The sequence below is a fragment of the Perissodus microlepis genome, chromosome 20 (genome assembly GCF_051167445.1).
Source record: "Perissodus microlepis isolate ML-2025 ecotype Zambia chromosome 20, ASM5116744v1, whole genome shotgun sequence".
Lineage (NCBI taxonomy): Eukaryota > Metazoa > Chordata > Actinopteri > Cichliformes > Cichlidae > Perissodus > Perissodus microlepis.
This window is the reverse complement of record NC_140480.1, coordinates 35,476,192-35,493,931: the sequence shown is the minus strand read 5'-3', so window position 1 is coordinate 35,493,931 and position 17,740 is coordinate 35,476,192. Positions and strand designations below refer to the sequence as shown.

The 17,740-nt window shown below is 52.1% G+C and overlaps 1 protein-coding gene across 2 annotated transcripts in view; it reads left to right on the top strand.

Annotated features, from left to right (window-relative positions):
• lama5 (laminin, alpha 5) overlaps nucleotides 1–17,740 on the top strand; it is a 74,917-nt gene that overhangs the window by 36,241 nt on the left and 20,936 nt on the right. The window contains exons 14-51 of one of the 2 annotated variants that reach the window (XM_084916005.1): nucleotides 194–328; nucleotides 2,165–2,299; nucleotides 2,399–2,536; nucleotides 3,619–3,671; nucleotides 3,897–3,996; nucleotides 5,207–5,259; nucleotides 5,449–5,554; nucleotides 5,622–5,721; nucleotides 5,949–6,105; nucleotides 7,025–7,154; nucleotides 7,265–7,398; nucleotides 7,604–7,707; nucleotides 7,837–7,990; nucleotides 8,066–8,229; nucleotides 8,329–8,437; nucleotides 8,514–8,810; nucleotides 9,022–9,148; nucleotides 9,672–9,811; nucleotides 9,931–10,046; nucleotides 10,136–10,344; nucleotides 10,612–10,813; nucleotides 11,792–11,936; nucleotides 12,029–12,169; nucleotides 12,373–12,534; nucleotides 13,013–13,120; nucleotides 13,238–13,321; nucleotides 13,542–13,772; nucleotides 13,878–13,991; nucleotides 14,083–14,213; nucleotides 14,487–14,567; nucleotides 14,957–15,171; nucleotides 15,258–15,358; nucleotides 15,742–15,925; nucleotides 16,299–16,439; nucleotides 16,516–16,667; nucleotides 16,752–16,862; nucleotides 17,205–17,316; nucleotides 17,402–17,575. In XM_084916005.1, the coding sequence (XP_084772131.1) occupies nucleotides 194–328; nucleotides 2,165–2,299; nucleotides 2,399–2,536; nucleotides 3,619–3,671; nucleotides 3,897–3,996; nucleotides 5,207–5,259; nucleotides 5,449–5,554; nucleotides 5,622–5,721; nucleotides 5,949–6,105; nucleotides 7,025–7,154; nucleotides 7,265–7,398; nucleotides 7,604–7,707; nucleotides 7,837–7,990; nucleotides 8,066–8,229; nucleotides 8,329–8,437; nucleotides 8,514–8,810; nucleotides 9,022–9,148; nucleotides 9,672–9,811; nucleotides 9,931–10,046; nucleotides 10,136–10,344; nucleotides 10,612–10,813; nucleotides 11,792–11,936; nucleotides 12,029–12,169; nucleotides 12,373–12,534; nucleotides 13,013–13,120; nucleotides 13,238–13,321; nucleotides 13,542–13,772; nucleotides 13,878–13,991; nucleotides 14,083–14,213; nucleotides 14,487–14,567; nucleotides 14,957–15,171; nucleotides 15,258–15,358; nucleotides 15,742–15,925; nucleotides 16,299–16,439; nucleotides 16,516–16,667; nucleotides 16,752–16,862; nucleotides 17,205–17,316; nucleotides 17,402–17,575 (5,250 nt within the window). Of the gene's footprint in view, nucleotides 1–193; nucleotides 329–2,164; nucleotides 2,300–2,398; nucleotides 2,537–3,618; nucleotides 3,672–3,896; nucleotides 3,997–5,206; nucleotides 5,260–5,448; nucleotides 5,555–5,621; nucleotides 5,722–5,948; nucleotides 6,106–6,615; nucleotides 6,755–7,024; nucleotides 7,155–7,264; nucleotides 7,399–7,603; nucleotides 7,708–7,836; nucleotides 7,991–8,065; nucleotides 8,230–8,328; nucleotides 8,438–8,513; nucleotides 8,811–9,021; nucleotides 9,149–9,671; nucleotides 9,812–9,930; nucleotides 10,047–10,135; nucleotides 10,345–10,611; nucleotides 10,814–11,791; nucleotides 11,937–12,028; nucleotides 12,170–12,372; nucleotides 12,535–13,012; nucleotides 13,121–13,237; nucleotides 13,322–13,541; nucleotides 13,773–13,877; nucleotides 13,992–14,082; nucleotides 14,214–14,486; nucleotides 14,568–14,956; nucleotides 15,172–15,257; nucleotides 15,359–15,741; nucleotides 15,926–16,298; nucleotides 16,440–16,515; nucleotides 16,668–16,751; nucleotides 16,863–17,204; nucleotides 17,317–17,401; nucleotides 17,576–17,740 lie in introns of both variants that reach the window. The other variant, XM_084916004.1, reaches the window with a different exon arrangement.

Genomic DNA, 17,740 nt, shown 5'->3' with positions numbered 1-17,740 from the left:
TGTCGTTCAGCTGGAGCTCACACATGAGCGTAGTGACAGTGTGTAATAATCCTGCGAGCCCACGCTGCAGTCACAGTCTGCGCCACACCACAGCGAGCTCGTCACAGAGCTCGCGCAGGTGTAAACTGAACGGCCTTACGTGCACTCAGCAGCCGTAGCTCACCGTCTCATTGTGTGTCGGCTGCGTTTGCAGTGTGTGGATGCAGCTCGCTCGGCTCTCTCCCTGAAGGCTGCGACGCCGCCGGGCGCTGTCTGTGCAGACCGGAGTTTCAGGGTCCTCGGTGTGAGCAGTGCAGATCTGGATTCCACTCCTACCCCGACTGTAAAGGTGAGAGAACCTGACACACATGGAAACACTGACCGCACCCTAATTACGAGGTGTTACACCGCATCGTTAAATTTCACTGGAGTTCAACAGTTTAAGTGAAAAAAGGCTCAGAAGCGTCTAATGAAGAAGGACACCTCTGGGTCAGGGTTGTAGTTTAATCCTGGACAGAGTGGAAAGGTGAGACTGAGAGGAGCCAAACATCACACCAGCTGCATGTTTTTAATGAAACACCCCCACATTTACTCAGCAGCGGTACGCGTCTGCCACGAGCTGCACAGCATCGTCCTACTTTACAAATGCTGACTGACGGTCTGTGAAGCTTCTCAGTCATCCAGCTCATCGTAGTCTAAGCAGCTGAAGACGTTTCATCCGAGAAGCTTCTTCAGCTCTAACAACTGGTGGTCCCAGATTTAAGACCTATGGGAGTGTCCCAAAGAGGGACATGGACCCCGTATTGATCCTCTATATCAGGGGTGGCGAACTCCAGGCCTCGAGGGCCGGTGTCCTGCAGGTTTTAGACGTGTTCTTGAACCAACACAGCTGATTTAAATGGCTAAATTAGCTCCTCAACATGTCCTGAAGTTCTCCAGAGGCCTGGGAATGAACTAATCATTTAATTCAGGTGTGTTGACCCAGGGTGAGATCTAAAACCTCCTGACCCAGTATGAACCTTCCAGATCCCTCAGGTCATCTGGATCCGGTCTTTTATCAGTTCCCAGAGTCAGAACCAGACACGGAGAAGCTGCATTCAGCTTTTATGCTCCATATATCTGGAACAAACTCCCAGAAAGCCTCAGATCAGCTGAAACACTCAGTTTATTTAAATCCAGGTTGAAGACTCACCTGTTCTCAGCTGCATTTGAATAAAACACCAAATCCACACTTTTAAGCTTAAATCTCAAAACTTACATTTTAACTACTGATTTTATCTACTGTTCTGATTTTATCTACTGTTCTGATTTTAACTGTTCTGATTTTAACTGTTCTGATTTTATCTGTCCTGATTTTATCTACTGTTCTGATTTTATCTACTGTCCTGATTTTATCTACTGTTCTGATTTTATCTACTGTTCTGATTTTATCTGTCCTGATTTTATCTACTGTTCTGATTTTTGATTTTATCTGTTCTGATTTTTGATTTTATCTGTTCTGATTTTTGATTTTATATACTGTTTTGTTTGTTTGTTAGTTTTTTTTGTTTGCTTGTTTTAATCAATTTTAAATCGTGCTTTTTATTTGTTGTTGTTTCTAATGTCTCTGTAAAGCACTTTGAATCACCTTGTTGTTGAATTGTGCTATACAAATAAACTTGCCTTGCCTAAAACCTGCAGGATGCCGGCCCTCGAGGCCTGGAGCTGGACACCGCTGATCTACATAATCACACGAGCCAAGGTGTGAAAACAGGTGTAGGTCACGATCAGCAGAAGTTTCAGGTGAACCTGCTGTGAAACCTAGCCCCGCCCTATCATGTGACTCACTGAGGTCAGATGACCCAGGATGTGATTATAGATGGCAGACAGTTGGTGTGGTAAGCCCCACCCTCTGTTCAAAGATGGTGGTTCACAGTGGACATAGATGCTTCGTCCACTCCTCTGTCTTCTCTGTCCAACATGTGAACATTGGCATCCTCAAAGAGTGACCTTTGACCTTTAGATGCAGATGTACAGCTGAGCCTGGTCCCGTGGAGGTGGCTGTCTGGTGTCTCCAGTGTAGCTGTGCGCTCTGCACTGCTGCGCGGTTGTGTTTGTGTCTTCTGTGAACTTTCACTGAGGTGGAGATCAGGTTTGAACCGTCTCTGCTCCTTACCTCACCGATGTTCATCTCTGCTTCTCCCAGAGTGCACCTGTGATCCTCGCACCTCTCTGGACTCCAGCTGCACCGCGTCAGGTCACTGCCACTGCCGGCCCAATTACAGCGGAGCGTCATGTGACCAGTGTGCTCCTGGTTACTACGGTTACCCCAGCTGCACATGTAAGACAAAGACATGGTTTTGTGTTTCAAAGGTAAAACTACATGAAACAGACGAATGACGTGTGTGTGTGTGTGTGTGTGTGTGTGTGTGTGTTCCAGCCTGCCAGTGCTCTCCTGAAGGTTCACGTTACTCCAGCTGTGACCAGCTGACGGGACAGTGTGTGTGTCTGCCCAGCGTGGTGGGACTCAGGTGTGACAGCTGTGCACACGGTGCCTACGGCTTCCCCACCTGCCAAGGTAAACACACACACACACACACACACACACACACACACACACACACACACACACACACACACACAGTAAACACCAGCAGTGTGTCTGTTGGCTCTGACAGCTGCAGGTGGAGGACCGGAGCTCTGAATCCACTCGTGTTCAGTAACTCGTCTTTATTAACAGGTGAAACTTTGGGTTTCTGACACCGCTCACGTTCACGTAAATGAGTTTGCTAAAAAGGAAAAGAGACACACCAGTCCAAGTTTCCGACTGTGATACCTGTGCTTCAGGTGTGTGCTGATGCCCCGCCCTGTGAGCAGCAGACTGGGGTTCATGCAGACTTTAACATTTTTCCTGATTTAATCAAATAAAATGTGACAAAAACACAAAAGAATATAAATTCACGATTCCAAGCTGAAAATGTGGAATTTTCCATCGGTTAGTCTGCAGTTGATCCTGTAACTGAAGGGTTCCCACCGACACCGCATACTCCCAAAGCACCCCGCGCAGACTGGCGGGACAAACTCCCACGCACCCTCAAATATCCTCGAAAGAGTAAAGAACTGGTCCGGAGTTCCACGACCTGGAGCCGCATTGTGCCTCCTGAATCCGAGGTCTGAGCGACGGACAGGCTCTCCGTGACTTTACCAGGGAAGCTGAGGAGTGTGATCCCCCTGTAGCTGGTGCACCTCCTGTCCACCCTCCCAAAGATGGGAACAACACCTCAGTTGAGGCACCGCCCCTGATCTCCACGCAGCATTGTCGAGGCGTGTCAGCCAGGACAGCCGACGACATCCAGAGCCTTCAGGCTCTCAGGGCGAACCTCAGTTATTTGCCTGCCTCAGTGACCACGCCCCCAGTGATGGACAAGTCGTCACCTTTGTCCTTAGACTCTGCCTCCTCTACAGAAGTGGGATCAAGGAGGTCCTTGAAGTATTCCTTCCTACGACGGTATCGAACGCTGCACTGAGGTCTAGCAGGACAAGCACAGAGATGAGTCCACTGTCAGAGGCCATAAGATCATTTGTAACCTTCACTAAAGCTGTTTCTGTGCTGTGATGAAGTGTTTGCTGGTGTGTGATGGCTTTTCTCTGTCGTCAAAGCTGGAAGCTGCCATCCTGCCGGCTCTGTTCAGACCACCGTAGCGCCTCCTCTGGTGAGTCCTGTGTTTGGCTTCTCGCTCACAGATGATGTGAAAGGGTGTGTGTGTGTGTGTTGAGGCTGCAGCAAAGCTGTGAGGGTCAGGTGGAGCAGAGGAGGCTAACCTCCACCTGCACTCTGACGTCTCTATAAACAGCGACTGATAAGCAGGTAGGCTGCACCTGCATGCTTTGTAAGGAGAAACAGGTGTATTGAACTTTGCTGTGATTGGTTCCCTCAGGGCCGCTGTGAGTGCCGTCTCCACGTGGGGGGCCTGGCCTGTGACACCTGCAAACCTCTGTACTGGAACCTGTCCCCGGACACACCTGAAGGCTGCTCCAGTAAGACACACACACACACACACACACACACACACACACGTTCAGCTATCTTAGTGAGGACCTTTATTGACATAATGCTTTCCCTAGCCCCTAACCTTAACCATTAAAAATGAACGCCTAAACCTAACCATAACCTAACTGTAACCCTGACACTAAAACCACATTTTGAGCCTCAAAAAGGCTTCAAACTTGTGAAGACCGGTGTGTGTGTGTCCGCTAGGGATGGGTATCGTTAGGTTTTATCCGATACCGGTGCCAAACCAGTACTTTTGAAACGGTGCTCGAACCGGTGCTTAAAGAATGGAGAACACAAACTTTGTCCAAAAACCTCTCATGTTTAGCTGTTTTCCACTTTTTCTTTGGTCATTTTAGCCTTTTTGTCCAGGGTGAAGGGAGCATCTGCCATCAAACAAGAAGACAGCCGCATGTAGCTACGACGGTGTTTGCTAGTTCACCTTACATGCATTAATGTAATAACGTGGTTAGCCTACTCAACAAATTACACACGAACAACATTAAGCTACTCACGCAGAGAAGAACGGCTGCTGCTGCATCATCATCCTCATCATTTCTGCTACACTGGCAGGGCTAGGGGCCAGGACTCTCCTCTTTGGGTTTTTGGGGGATGTTGCTAACTCCGGGTCCGATAACAGGCACCACACCCGCAGTAGATGTGCTCGGTGTGAGGTCTCGCAGCAAGCTATCAAATACGGCGCATTTCTCGGCTTTTAAAAAAACGCTATGCGTCGCCAGGTGTTTCATCAGATTCGAGGTGTTACCTCCTTTGACAGTATCACAGTATCAGCTTAAAGCACTTGTTGCAGGCTGCTGAGTTTGCATCTTTTGCTGTGAAGTACAGCCAGACTTTGACCGCTTCGCTTTGGGCATTTTTAATCTGTAGCTCTGCTCTAAAAGAACGTACGTACCTGGGCCCGCCTACTATCCTCGGAAAGGTAAAACGATTGGCTAGAATCCAAAGTGTGTGACATCTCAGGGGGAAAAAAAGCACCGAAATGTGCGCTGCTTTTCGGTCTGGTTACTACCGTCAGATAGGGATGGGTACCGGTATCTGGTGCCATTATGGCACCGGATACCGGTACAAGTGACTGTTGGTTCTCACAAGTATGGTAGAATGCAGATTTCGGTCCTCACAAAGATAGCTAGACAGGAACACACACACACAGAGTAACCTGAGGTTGTTTCTCTGCAGACTGTGAGTGTAACGTGGCGGGGACGGTGAGCGCCGTGGCCGAGTGTGCTCAGGTGAGTCAGCTGACCTCAGGTAACCTGTGGTGTTAGTGAATGTTTGTTCACTGATTGGTCGGTGAGCGGTTGCAGGAGGTTGCTGCCTGTTTGGGTTTTTTTTTCCTGTATTCGTTCCCTTTCTCTAATAAAGTCCTGGCTGCTGCTGTTGTCATGCTAATGGTTGAGATGGTTTGTTGGTGTGTGCAGGAGAGCGGTCAGTGCCACTGTAAGCCCAACGTCTGCAGCGGAACCTGCTCCACCTGCAAAGATGGCTTCTTCAACCTGCAGGAGAGCGACTACTTTGGCTGCCGGGGTGAGCGGTGCTCTGAGCACTCAGGTACAGGTGTGCTGTTTCAGCTGTTAACCTGTTGTTTTTTCAGGGTGTCAGTGTGACATCGGTGGCGCCGTGGGTCCTTCGTGCAGCGAGAGGAGCGGCCACTGTCGCTGCAGACCCAGCGTGGAGGGGCCAAAGTGTAACCTGTGAGTTCAGCACACCTCAGACAGATTTCAGGAAGTTTAACTGCAGTGAAGCTAAGTTAGGACTCCATTTCCCATAGTTCTAGTCTCCTGTAACAGACAGATGTGGTTAAATGTAGAGATGTCTGTCGGTGCCTCGGGTCACGGCCTGAGTTTTTGTAGTTCTTCAGTCCGTGTTTCATCCCAGCATGCCTGTGCGTTTCACTTCATTGATCTTCCTGTGCCGGCAGACCTCGTCCGGATCACTACTTCCCTGACCTCCATCACCTGAAGTTTGAGATTGAGGAGGGAAGCATGCTGGACGGCCGGCCGGTGAGATTCGGCTACAACCCCCAAGAGTTCCCCAACTTCAGCTGGAGAGGTTATGCTCAGATGTCCCCAATTCAGGTAGGACCATAACCTTTGACCTTTTCTGTTGGCCACACCCCTAATGGTGCAAACTCGATTGTAGAGAAGATTATCCACCAAACACTGACTCAGTGCTGCCTCTGCTGGACGGCAGAGGAACAGCAAACACATATGAGCTGTAGGATGTTTTTCACACATTTCATTGTTTAAAATGATGTGTGAGTGTGTGCAGTTATTGTGTAATTATGTTACTGTGGCCCAGCTGCATGTTGTCGGGACATGTCTCTGTCGCAGGACTGCGTCTCAGCTCTTGCATGCATTTCAAATGTTTTCTTCCTGTCCCGTGTGAGCGTAGCAGACAGACTGTATTATGTCGCTTTGTCCTGGTTTCTGTGTCGGTGTTTTCTGTCGTCTCTGCCTCCTTTACTCAGCGTGTCTTTTGCTCTTCCTTCTCCTGCCCCTCGTCTTCCTCCTTCTCTTTCCTCCTCTCTGTGCGCCTCCTCTGATCCTCTACTTTGCTCCTCGTCCTGCTCTCTGCTCCCTCGGTAGTCAAAGGTGTCGGTGTCGGTGTCGGTCGACTCTCCGGACATCTTCTTTGTGGTGCTGCGTTATGTTAACCGGCGAGGTTCGGATGTTTGGGGCCGGATGACGGTCGTGGAGGACGGCCGGAGCCACCACTGCGGGAACTGTAAGTGCTGGGAGGGGACTCTGTGTTTCCATGGCAGCGCAGGAATCAGGAGAGGTGGGAAGTCTTCTTACTCTCTCTCGATTTCCTCGCAACGCTTCGGTCTCTGCGCTTCGGCTGCGTTTGGCTGCTGGTGGTGGCGGCTCCGTATCTTTCCTCAGGGCCACAGATCAGTGCAGGTTTCAGGGATTTGAGGACAAATGTTGATCTTGTCTGCCCTCCAACCTCCCTCTCTCCTCCTTCCTGTCCTCTGTTTGGACGATGTCCTCGTAGACCGCGGTGAGGCTTCAGGTTTATATGAGCGAGGCAGACGTCTATCTGACTCGTTTCATCCTCAGATACATAAGCTCTGAGGGCGCCACCACCAAGGGTAAAATAACAGCCTATCAGGGCAGCCGCAGAGGTAGGTTCTCCACCAATCACATGAAAGTATCAGTAGAAGTTGATTAGCAGAGCAGCAGAGGGGAAGAATGCGTGTTGTGCTCATTCCTAACGTCTCGGTTTGTGTCCAAGGCTCCGAACAGTCCAAGCCGATCGTCTTCGCTCCCAGCGTGGAGCCGACCTTCGTCAACGTTCCCTTTGTGGAGCCCTTCGTGCTGAACCCGGGAACCTGGACCGTGGTGATCGAGGCGGAGGGAGTCCTGCTGGTGAGACGCAAACATGTGCAAATACACAGGTGGTGACAAATCATGGCTCAGCTGTTTGTAATTCTGAGAATGAGGCCCTGTGTAAGCTGCTGCTGCACACCTGTAAACCACTTTGCAACCCACCGCCACCCCAGTGAGGAGGCCTCCGTGCTGCTCCCCTCACCACGTGTGCACAGGGAATGACTTTTGCTCCTCTATCCTGCAGGATTACCTGGTGCTGTTGCCCAGCGCCTACTACGAAGCTCCCATCCTGCAGATCAGAGTGAGCGAGCCCTGCACCTACAGCCCCGCCCCCGACGCCAGCCAGAAGTAAATACGCTCACGTCATTCATCTTTTGTTAGTGGTTCTGTAGCGTCGTGTTTACACAGATCCCTGGCTCGAGCCCCGGAGGGAGGAGCAGATGTTTAGATGCGTTGATGTGTGTGTCTCTCTCTCAGCTGTCTGCTCTACAAGTACCTGTCTCTGGACTCCTTCCCCTCCATCTCGGGCAACGATGCCAGCTGCCGCAACGACAACCACCTGCCCCGCCCCTGCCCGACCGAGAAGGTTTCCCCGCGTCACCCCGACATGGCCGTCTGCAGCGGTTTGGATGTAAGACGGACAGCCGTGAAATGTGTCCACAGGTGAAACGTGCAGGTTAAACTAACGTCTTCGGTTTCTGCGCAGATCAGCGTCGAGCTGCGAGGGCGCCTCTCGTCTCCGGGCGACTACGTCCTGGTCCTCGAGTATTCCAGCGAAGAAGAGCTTCCTCAGACGCTGTCCGTCACTGTCAACGTGCCGGGAGCGAGAACGCACCGACACAGAGTCACCTTGCTGCAGTGCAGATACAGGTAAGCTGCAAGGCTCCTCCCCCCACTACAGAGAAGGACGTGTTTGAAAGCGCGCTGCCTCATGTAAAGTCATTTAAATGTGTGCGCGTGCGTGCGTAGCTTCCTGTGTCGAGTCGTGGCCGTCGACGAGCGGAACAGAGTGGCGGTCTTCTCCCTCCCCTCAGACGCAGAGATCCAGCTGACCGCTGACCGAGCCACCTTCTTCCTGGTGAGAGTCACTCTCGCATCACATGATCGGTCACCTGATCAGCTCGATCCTAATGCGTGTTGCACATGTGTTTCAGCACAAAGTGTTCCTGGTGCCCAGACAGCAGTTCAGCATGGAGCACGTAGCCCCGCGCGTCCACTGCATCGGCACGCACGGACACTTCTCACCTGACAGCTCCTCCTGCGTCCCCTCACGCTTCCTGACCCCGTCAGACTCTCTGTTCCTGAAGGAGGGCCAGAGCTCCTCCACCCTGCAGGAGCCCGCCTCCCCTGCTGCTGCGCCTCCTCTGAGAGAGGAGCCAGACTGGATGGGATTGGAGAGACCGCCGTTCGGAGCGGAAAACACCGACCACGTCCGGCTGGACTCGCTGCAGGTACTGATGATGATGGGGCGTGTTGTTGGGGGGTGTTTAGTTTAGATATGCGTGACGTCGCACTCGCACGCGATCCGTTTTTATCTCAGGTGAAACATAACGGAGTTACAGAACCCGACTGAGACGTGCACACATTTTAAAGGATCGATAAAAATCCCACGAATGTGTCTGACACCGTAATCATTCCTCTCCCGTCGCCTCCTTTACCCAGAATGCAGTGATGTACTCTGCCCGGGTCCACGCCCTCGGCCGCTACGTTTTCATCCTCCACTACCACCAGCCTCTGCACCCCACCTACCCCGTACAGGTCTTCATTAACGGGGGGCGGATCTGGCAGGGTAAGGACACAGTCTGATCCTGGATCTGCTGCATCACCGTCAGTGACAACAAGCTAGTCAGGTTATTCTCACCACAGACTGTATATAAAAGATGGACATAAACCTGTGGCTGGAGTTTGAGCTTCAGTTTTCAAAGCTGTAATGAAACATGTTCAGACTGCATGTGCATCACACACACAGTGATACCTGCTAATCAGTAACATCCAATCAAAATCATGAATCTCACTGTGCATCAAAACTGGAGCTCCGCCCTGTTATTGGTCACATGATGTCACTAAAAATGCTCCTGAAGGCTCCAACAGCACAAACAGGCCCAGAGGTCAGGTGAAGCTAGCAGACAGCTAGTAGCTACAGCCGCCTGTCAGTAACAGAGGCCACGCCCCCAATAATGCAAACTTTTAGGTTTAAAATCCTTTAGAAGCCTGTGGGACTGACTCACTGCTGCCTCTGCTGGGCATCAGGGGAACTGCAGCTTCTGGTGCTGGGGGCTGATGATTGGCTCTATTTTGTTCCTGTTCCTCAGGACACGTCAACGCCTCGTTCTGTCCTCACGCTTACGGCTGCCGTGACGTCCTGGTGTCGGAGAATCAGATCATTCTGGATGTGACGGACCACGAGCTACTCGTCACGGTGCAGATACCTGCGGGGAAGACGCTGTGGCTGGTCAGTGTCGCTGCTCTGCATCACAGCTACGCTCGATGCTGCAGAATGATGTTCAGGGATAGTTTTTTCCTTTGAGGTGGAGATGAGGCAGCAGCTGACGTTCTTCCTCGTGTCTGCAGGATTACCTGCTGGTTGTTCCTGAGTCGAGCTACAGCTCCAGCTACCTGAGCGAGGAGCCGCTGGACAAATCCTACGACTTCATCAGACTCTGCGGTCAAAACAGCTTTTACATCAGGTGAGCATGTGAGCGGGTGAAGATGCTGGGCAGTAGTTTAGCGTGTTAGCGTCATCCTCACAGGTGTGAACTCTTCCTCTCTCCCGCAGTCCCTCCTCCTCGCCGTTCTGCCTCAGCTCGGCCATATCTCTGTCAGCCTTCGTCAACAACGGCGCGCTGCCCTGTGCCTGCCACGAAGTCGGAGCTGAGAGCGACACCTGCGAACGCTTTGGCGGTCAGTGTCGCTGCAGGCCCAACGTGATTGGACGAGACTGCTCCATGTGTGCCACGGGTTACTGGGGATTCCCCAACTGCAGACGTGAGTGTTCGCCTGAACAGATCATCCATCACATTCACCATCTCACCTTTCCTGTATTTTCAAGTCGTCTTTAAGCAGAAAAACAGAATAACTGAAATGTGCAGACGAGTGTAAGGCTGGGTGATGAAACGCTGCAGGGACTGCGTCCGAGATTCACACTTATTTATTCATAAAACTTTTATTTTGCTGTGAAGAAGGCGCGTGGGGTTTTTCCTGTCTCGCTCCCCTGTGTTCCCGCTCTCACTCACCTTCCCGTGTCACCTGCAGCCTGTAACTGCGGTTCGAAGTTGTGCGAGCCGGTGACGGGTGACTGCATCTGCCCGCCGAGGACCGTCCTCCCAGAATGCACCGAGTGCGAGCCTCAGACGTTTGGCTGCCACCCGCTGGTGGGCTGCGAGGTCTGCAACTGCTCTCACGCTGGCATCATCGCGCCCGATGTGAGCTGCGACACGCTCAGTGGGCAGTGCAGGTAAGACGAACAGGAAGCGACCTCAGGACAAAGAGGGGTTGTATGTGTGTGTCTCCCTCCGGTGGCTGTGTGCTCTCTGAAGCTGCCGGGTTTAAACTTTCCGACTGCCTGATCCTCTGCAACATTTCTTTGTGAAGTTTCTATAATTTTACAAACTCCCTGACGTTTTTTTGGATAGCTCAATTTCAGATTGATACCTCTCTCGTGTCCGTTATGCAGGTTTTCACCACCAGGGGGCAGATCAACTATGTTGCTGCCATCCCATGTGCAATATCTCAGTCTTTCCTTGTTCTGTGCAACATTTTGGTCTCAGTGGAATTACCATCCCCGCCCCTCCACTCCTATTTATTTATTTAATATATTATATAACTGCCCTTGTATACAGCCCCACAATGTTTCTGTTTCAGTGTTTCTGCGCATACACCATGTATATAGTTTACTCACATATATCTATACATAGGTTTTGCTTTTTTTTCCTCGTTGTATATTGTTTTCTTTACTTTTGCACCTTTGTGGTTCACTGTGCAAGAAACCGCACAATGACAATAAAAAGCTCTAAAGTTTATTTTGTTTATAACCTCATTTCTTTTCCGCCCCCTTTCCTAAGGCTGCCATCACACATGAGAACAGCTTCTTAATGATCTAATGTAATCAAGCTCACGCTGACCCAGTGCACCACCTTGTGGTGAACAGTGTTATTACCCTAAACTGCAGCTGTGGGTGTCTTTCCTCACTTCTCACACACACACGTCAGGTATTCATAATGCTTTCCCCTTACTGTAAACCTCACAATAACCTAACTGTGACCATGACCCCAAAAATGTCTTCAAACTTGTGGAGACGGACATTTTGGTCCCCACAAGGCTGGTAAACTTCCAATTTTTGATCCCCACAAAGATGTGAGTACATGCTCACAGACACAGACAGAGGTCAAAGGTTATAGAAGCTGAGATTCGGCACGACGTTTTCTGTTTCCAGATGTCAGAACAACATCGTCGGACGTCAGTGCGACCGCTGTGCCCCCGGTTTCTATGGTTACCCCAACTGCAGACCATGTGACTGCAACGAGGCGGGGGCCGAGGAGGAAGTGTGTGACCCGTCCACAGGACAGTGTCTCTGCAAGGTTTGCACTCACGTACACAAACGCAACGTACACGAGTCTGTCATGTTTGTGTGTCTGACATTGCTGTGTGTGTGCGTGTGTTCCCCCTGCAGGAGAACGTCCAGGGTCCTCGCTGTGATCAGTGCAGAGATGGTACGTTCCACTTGGACCCGACCAACCCAAAAGGATGCACCAGCTGTTTCTGCTTCGGAGCCACCGACCGCTGCCACAGCTCCAGCATGAGGCGCACCGAGGTGCTCGTCTACATCCCATAATATGCTTGTTTTGTTAAACACAACCTGATGTTTGTGGTAGTTTTTGTGCAGCGAGCAGAGGTAACGAGCTGATCCTGACTCGAGCTCACAGTGTTTCAGAAAGCTGCTGAATGCTGTGACGTTTCCACATCCTCACTGATTTACTGACTTTGAGCCTCACAGCAGCCGTGTTGTCTCTGCAGGTCATGGACATGGAGGGCTGGGTGCTGCTGGGAGCCGACAGGCAGGAAGTCCCCGTAATCGTGTATCCAGATCAGGACCTGGTAGAGGCCGACATCACCGACGTGCCCGATGTTTATCAGGAGCTGTACTGGCACGCTCCGAACGCTTACCTGGGAGACAAGGTGAGTTATCCCAGTTAAAGATCAGTCAGGTGCTGTAAGAACCGGGCGGGTCGTTGGAGTCCGAACACGCCTTTATCTGATGGATCTGTGTGCACTCAGAGAGGATGAGGGTGAAGATGAGCCAGCAGTGAGTCTGAGCCGTCTCCAGGTGCAGATCTGTTTTTAAAGCTTACGGCCTCACAGAGTCCCAGAATCCCTCGCTCTGTTACAGACACGTCCCACACAGCCGACCAAAGGCTCAGATCAGCAGCTTTCATGTGTGAAAGCGTCACCCTTTATTCTGACGGTTAAATCCCCCGCTGTTACGCTCCAACGACCGGCTTCAGATGGCAGCCTGCTGCAACCTGCATGCGCGCAGCAGACGTGCAGGTTTTATCTGTCGCAGATAAACTGCAGGCCGCGCTCTGTGTTTCATCAGCCTGTAAGCCGCGTGGTGCTCTGTTTGTGTCTGAGCTTTGATCTGCTCCTGTCTGCACAGGTCTCCTCCTACGGAGGCTATCTCAGGTACCGTCTGCACACCCAGACCATGAGAGGAGACGTGCTGCCTCTGCCCGCTGAGGCCCCGAAACCCGACATCATCCTCAAGGTGCAAAGCACGCGCACACACGTGAACACACAGACACACACACCTGTGCCCTCTCATATGTAGCGTTAGCTGTGTGTTAGCATGCTGACAGCTTTACTTCCTGTTTCTGTTGTCCAGGGTAACCAGATGACCCTGGTGTTCATGGAGAGAGAATACTCGTCCCCTGAGGAGCCTCACCTGGGCATCGTCCACATCGTTGAGGTAACGTCACCTGCACATTCTTCTGTGATATTAGAAAGCTGTCGACTCCTGACCCCATGAGAGGCCTCAGAAAGCCGTTTAGAGATTCCCTGTAAACACTTGTGCAGCGTAAGCTCTGGTCAGGTAGTCCACCTGTCCCTGTCACTCAGCTGATGTCAGGACGTGACCTCACAGCGGAGCCGATGACGATGTTTTCTTCGTGTCCTTCCTGTGCTTACAGGGAAGTTTCCGTCACTTTCGGACCGGTAACCCGGTGTCCCGAGAGGAGCTGATGATGGTTCTGGTCGGGCTGGAGTCTCTGCAGATCCGAGCCCTGCACTCCCAGTCAGCCCAGTCCGTGTCGCTGCGTGGCGCCGTGCTAGAGGGTGCAGAGAGCCTGCCTGTTGGACGCCACGCCAACAATGTGGAAATCTGCATGTGTCCCGCCAACTACCTGGGAGACTCGTGCCAGGTGAGGGACGGGGTTTGGATCTGGGTTTGTTGGGGTGTTTGGTGACTCGCAGAGAGGAGGCGGTGATGGTGGATAAAGGTTAAAGGTCGTGATGTGTGTGTGCAGAAATGTGCTCCGGGGTACTACAGAGACACCATCGGCCTGTTCCTGGGGAAGTGTGTTCCCTGTAGCTGTAACGGACACTCGGACCAGTGTTTGGACGGATCTGGGATCTGTGTGGTGAGGAGCTCGGATTGCACGCTGCCTCCTGACGTCCTCTCGCTCTGATGTCACGGATCTCTAACCATTCTTGTCTCTGTCTGTCCGTCAGAACTGCCGGCACAACACGGCCGGCGACCACTGTGAGACGTGCCAGGGGGGGTTCCTAGGTAACAACAGCGTGGATGGTCAGGCCGTGACGTGTTCCAGCTGCCCCTGCCCGCTGAGAGCTCCATCCAACAAGTCAGTACCTCCACTCCCTATGCCTCAGCCCATTCCTGCATGTTTGTTGGGAATACTGGGAATTTAGCATGAATTTAAGGTTCAATGATTCAGCCACATTTAGTGTTTAGTCATCAGTAAATATGGAAGCTGAAAATGTTAAAGGCCCCACATTGCTGCCCTGAGGAACGCCACAAGTAACATTTCATGTTTTCAAACTAAGAGTCTCCCACGTGCTTTGATGCTGTCCTGATTTGTAGTTTTTCACTCTTCTTCCTTCCTGTCTGTCTGTAGTTTTGCAGAGGGCTGCGTGCAGAGAGGTGACAGCATGCAGTGTCGCTGTATGCCCGGCTACGCCGGACCGAACTGCGAAAGGTAAACGAGTGGAGCCGCGCTCCAGACGTCCGTACTAAACATGCTCCTCACAGTGAGGTCAGCGGGCGACCTCGTCTCCAAATACTCAGGGTTTAGGAACTCCACCCATGTAAGAGGGCCAATCAGAAAGAATGTTGGTCTGCAGGGGGAGGAGCTTAAACAGCCTGTTTCAGACAGAGGATGAAGTGAGGGCTGATGGTGCTGAAATCACCCTGAAACGTTCTCAGTCATTAATAAATCAAATAAAAATTAATAATTTTATGAAATGAATAATAAAGTTAAATATACAAACTAATGATGCTGGTAGGAAGGAAAACGCCACACGCTGTGTATCCATCATGATCAAGTATTTCAGTTAAAAATGCTTCACCTGTCGGCCTCTCCCACAGGTGTGCCCCAGGTTTCTATGGCAACCCGGTGGTTCTGGGCAGCCGGTGTCAGACGTGCGATTGCAGCGGGAACTCGGACCCCAACATGCTGTTCACCGACTGCCACCCGCTGACGGGACACTGCCTCAGCTGCATGCACAACACGGCCGGGCCGCGCTGCGAGAGCTGTGCCCCCGGTTACTACGGCGACGCCATTAACGCCAAAAACTGCACCCGTGAGTTCGGCGTCCTGCGGTCACGTGATCAGGTTTGGCAGTGCAGGCTGCAGGTGGATTCAGCGTGTGTGTGCTTTCTAATGCAGGGTGTGACTGCTCTCCGTGTGGAACCGAGTCATGTGACCCGCACAGCGGACAGTGCCGCTGCAAGCCCGGAGTCACCGGGCCGCTCTGCGATCGCTGCGAGGTGAGAGCGCTCTCTGAGGTCACATCACCACAACATCTGTCATTTAAACACGGCCGCCATGTTGGAAGTGGTCTACGCGGCGGCGCCGTCTTTAGAACATATGAATGTAGCTCACACTCAGAAACGCCGCTGTCACAGAGTGATGACAGAAAGAGGTCTGTGAATACTTTTTAAAAACATACATACAACGGAAACATACATTTTTCTAAATGAGTCACAAAAAAACGAGCCGTATAAGAGGAGAAACGGCGTGCTGGGTCAGGTGATTCATGATGTAACGAGGTCAGAGGTCAGTCCTGCGGTTGGTGACGTGTTTGCTCAGTTTCAGAACACGTATGTTATTCTAAAATGCTCATTCAGATTATTGTTACCCCTCCTCTCAGGATGGCTCGTTTGGCTTCGACTCGTGCTCCGGCTGCCGTAAGTGTGACTGTGACACCGCTGCGGCGCTCGTCCAGCCGTGTGACCCTCAGAGCGGTCGGTGCGCCTGCAGGCCTGGAGTGAGCGACTCGAGCTGCCGGCAGTGCGCTCCTGGATTCTGGGACTACGGACCCAACGGCTGCAAGAGTGAGGAAACACAAACATCATCACACAAAAGAGGGGTTGGCGGGAAGGTTGGCGGTCCGATCCCCGCCTGCTCCAGTCTGGTTGCCAAATATCCTTGGGCGTGATACTGACCCCAAGCTGCTCTCTGAAGCCTCCCTGTGCATGTGACTGTTAGAAGGCAAGAGCTCAGGTAGATTAGCACAGGAACATCTACTGCGTGACACACACACAGATACCTGCTAACACCGCGCACAGCCGCCATGTTATTGGTCAGATGATGTCATTAAAGGCTCTGACGGCACAAAGAGGTCAGTGTGAGGCAGCTGCAGCGGGCTGATCAGTCACTGCGCTGCATGTTGGTGTGTTTAACCTGAAGCCCCTCCCTCACCTGCAGAGTGTGACTGCAGAGGAGGACACTGCGACCCGCGCACAGGAGAGTGTCGCTGTCCCGACGGGATGACGGGCCGACAGTGTGACGTCTGTTTGCAGAGGTACAGCGTCCCGACGGAGGACCGGCACGGCGTCCACTGCGAGCGTGAGTCTCACACACTCAGAGGCTCTTTGCAGCGTTTGTAATCCGGTGAAGCTCAGCGTGTGTGTTTTTCTCTCAGTGTGCGACAGCTGCGTCGTCGTGCTGCTGGAGGATCTGGAGAGGCTCGACGACGACTTCCTGTCGGCGTCGGCTCGGCTGAGGAGCCTGAACGCCAGCTCCGTGGCCCGGGCTCAGCTGCAGAGCCTCGACAAGTCCATGGAGGACGCCGCTGTGAGTTCACGCACAAGCACACACCTGAGGCTGCGAGCACCGTGCTGCAGGGGCACTAATCAAACTCACTTTCCCATGATTCAGCGGGCCATTGAGGACTACAACAACACACTGCAAGACAGCCTGAGTCGCACCGACATGCTGGAGGCAGAAATCAGCACCATCAGTGAGGACATCGACGAGCTGCAGAACAAAGTGAGGAGCGCACACACACACACGATTGTTCCGATGGTCCAGATCCACACTTTGGGAGCGCCTCCTGTAAAGGGCAGCGAGGAGGGCGGGGTCTGCTGTGTCTCCGGTGGTGCATTCACGGGTGATCGGAAAAACCTGACTTCATGATGCAGACCTGTCACCGGGCCGTAGGCTAACGCTAACATCCCAGACTCACGGCGACGATTCCTTGACGCCAGTTCGGTTTCCGTTTGTTCAAACTGTCTGTCGACGTTTTACAGGCAGCAGGAAGAAGAACACACAGGTTTGTATCACACGTGCGTCATTAACGCACATAAATCTGAGAGCTGTCTTTTTTTCCAGACGTCGGCGATGACCAGCCGGGTCGGCGAGCTGCACAGTGGCACAAACAGAACGTACCGGCGGGCCGAGGATGTGTTGTCCCTCCTCAGGAACGTGAGCGTCAATATAAACGGTACGGCGCGAGAACCGAGTTTAAAATCTGAAGACCTGACAGGAGGCAGAGCGATGCTTGGACCCATGTGCTTGTGTGCCCGCAGAACTTCTGCTGAGGTCGAACAGTTCTTCGCTAAACGAGACGGAGGCAGAGGAGGATGGCGAGGAGAGGGAGAGGAAGATGAGGGAGGTGCAGGCCATGCTGAGGGAGATGAGGCACAGGAGCTGCACGGGTCAGAAGAAGATGGCCGACAAAGAGAAGGCAGAGGCTGAGAAACGTAAGTTTATTCATTTTAATGAGCCGTGATGAGCACGCTCAGTCTAACCCACAGACCGATCTGACGAGAGAGACGACCTTCAAAGTAAAACAGGAAATAAACAAGAGAACTAATACAGAACCAGGACATTAACACAGGAAGAGACCGAACTGACCCAAACTCTGC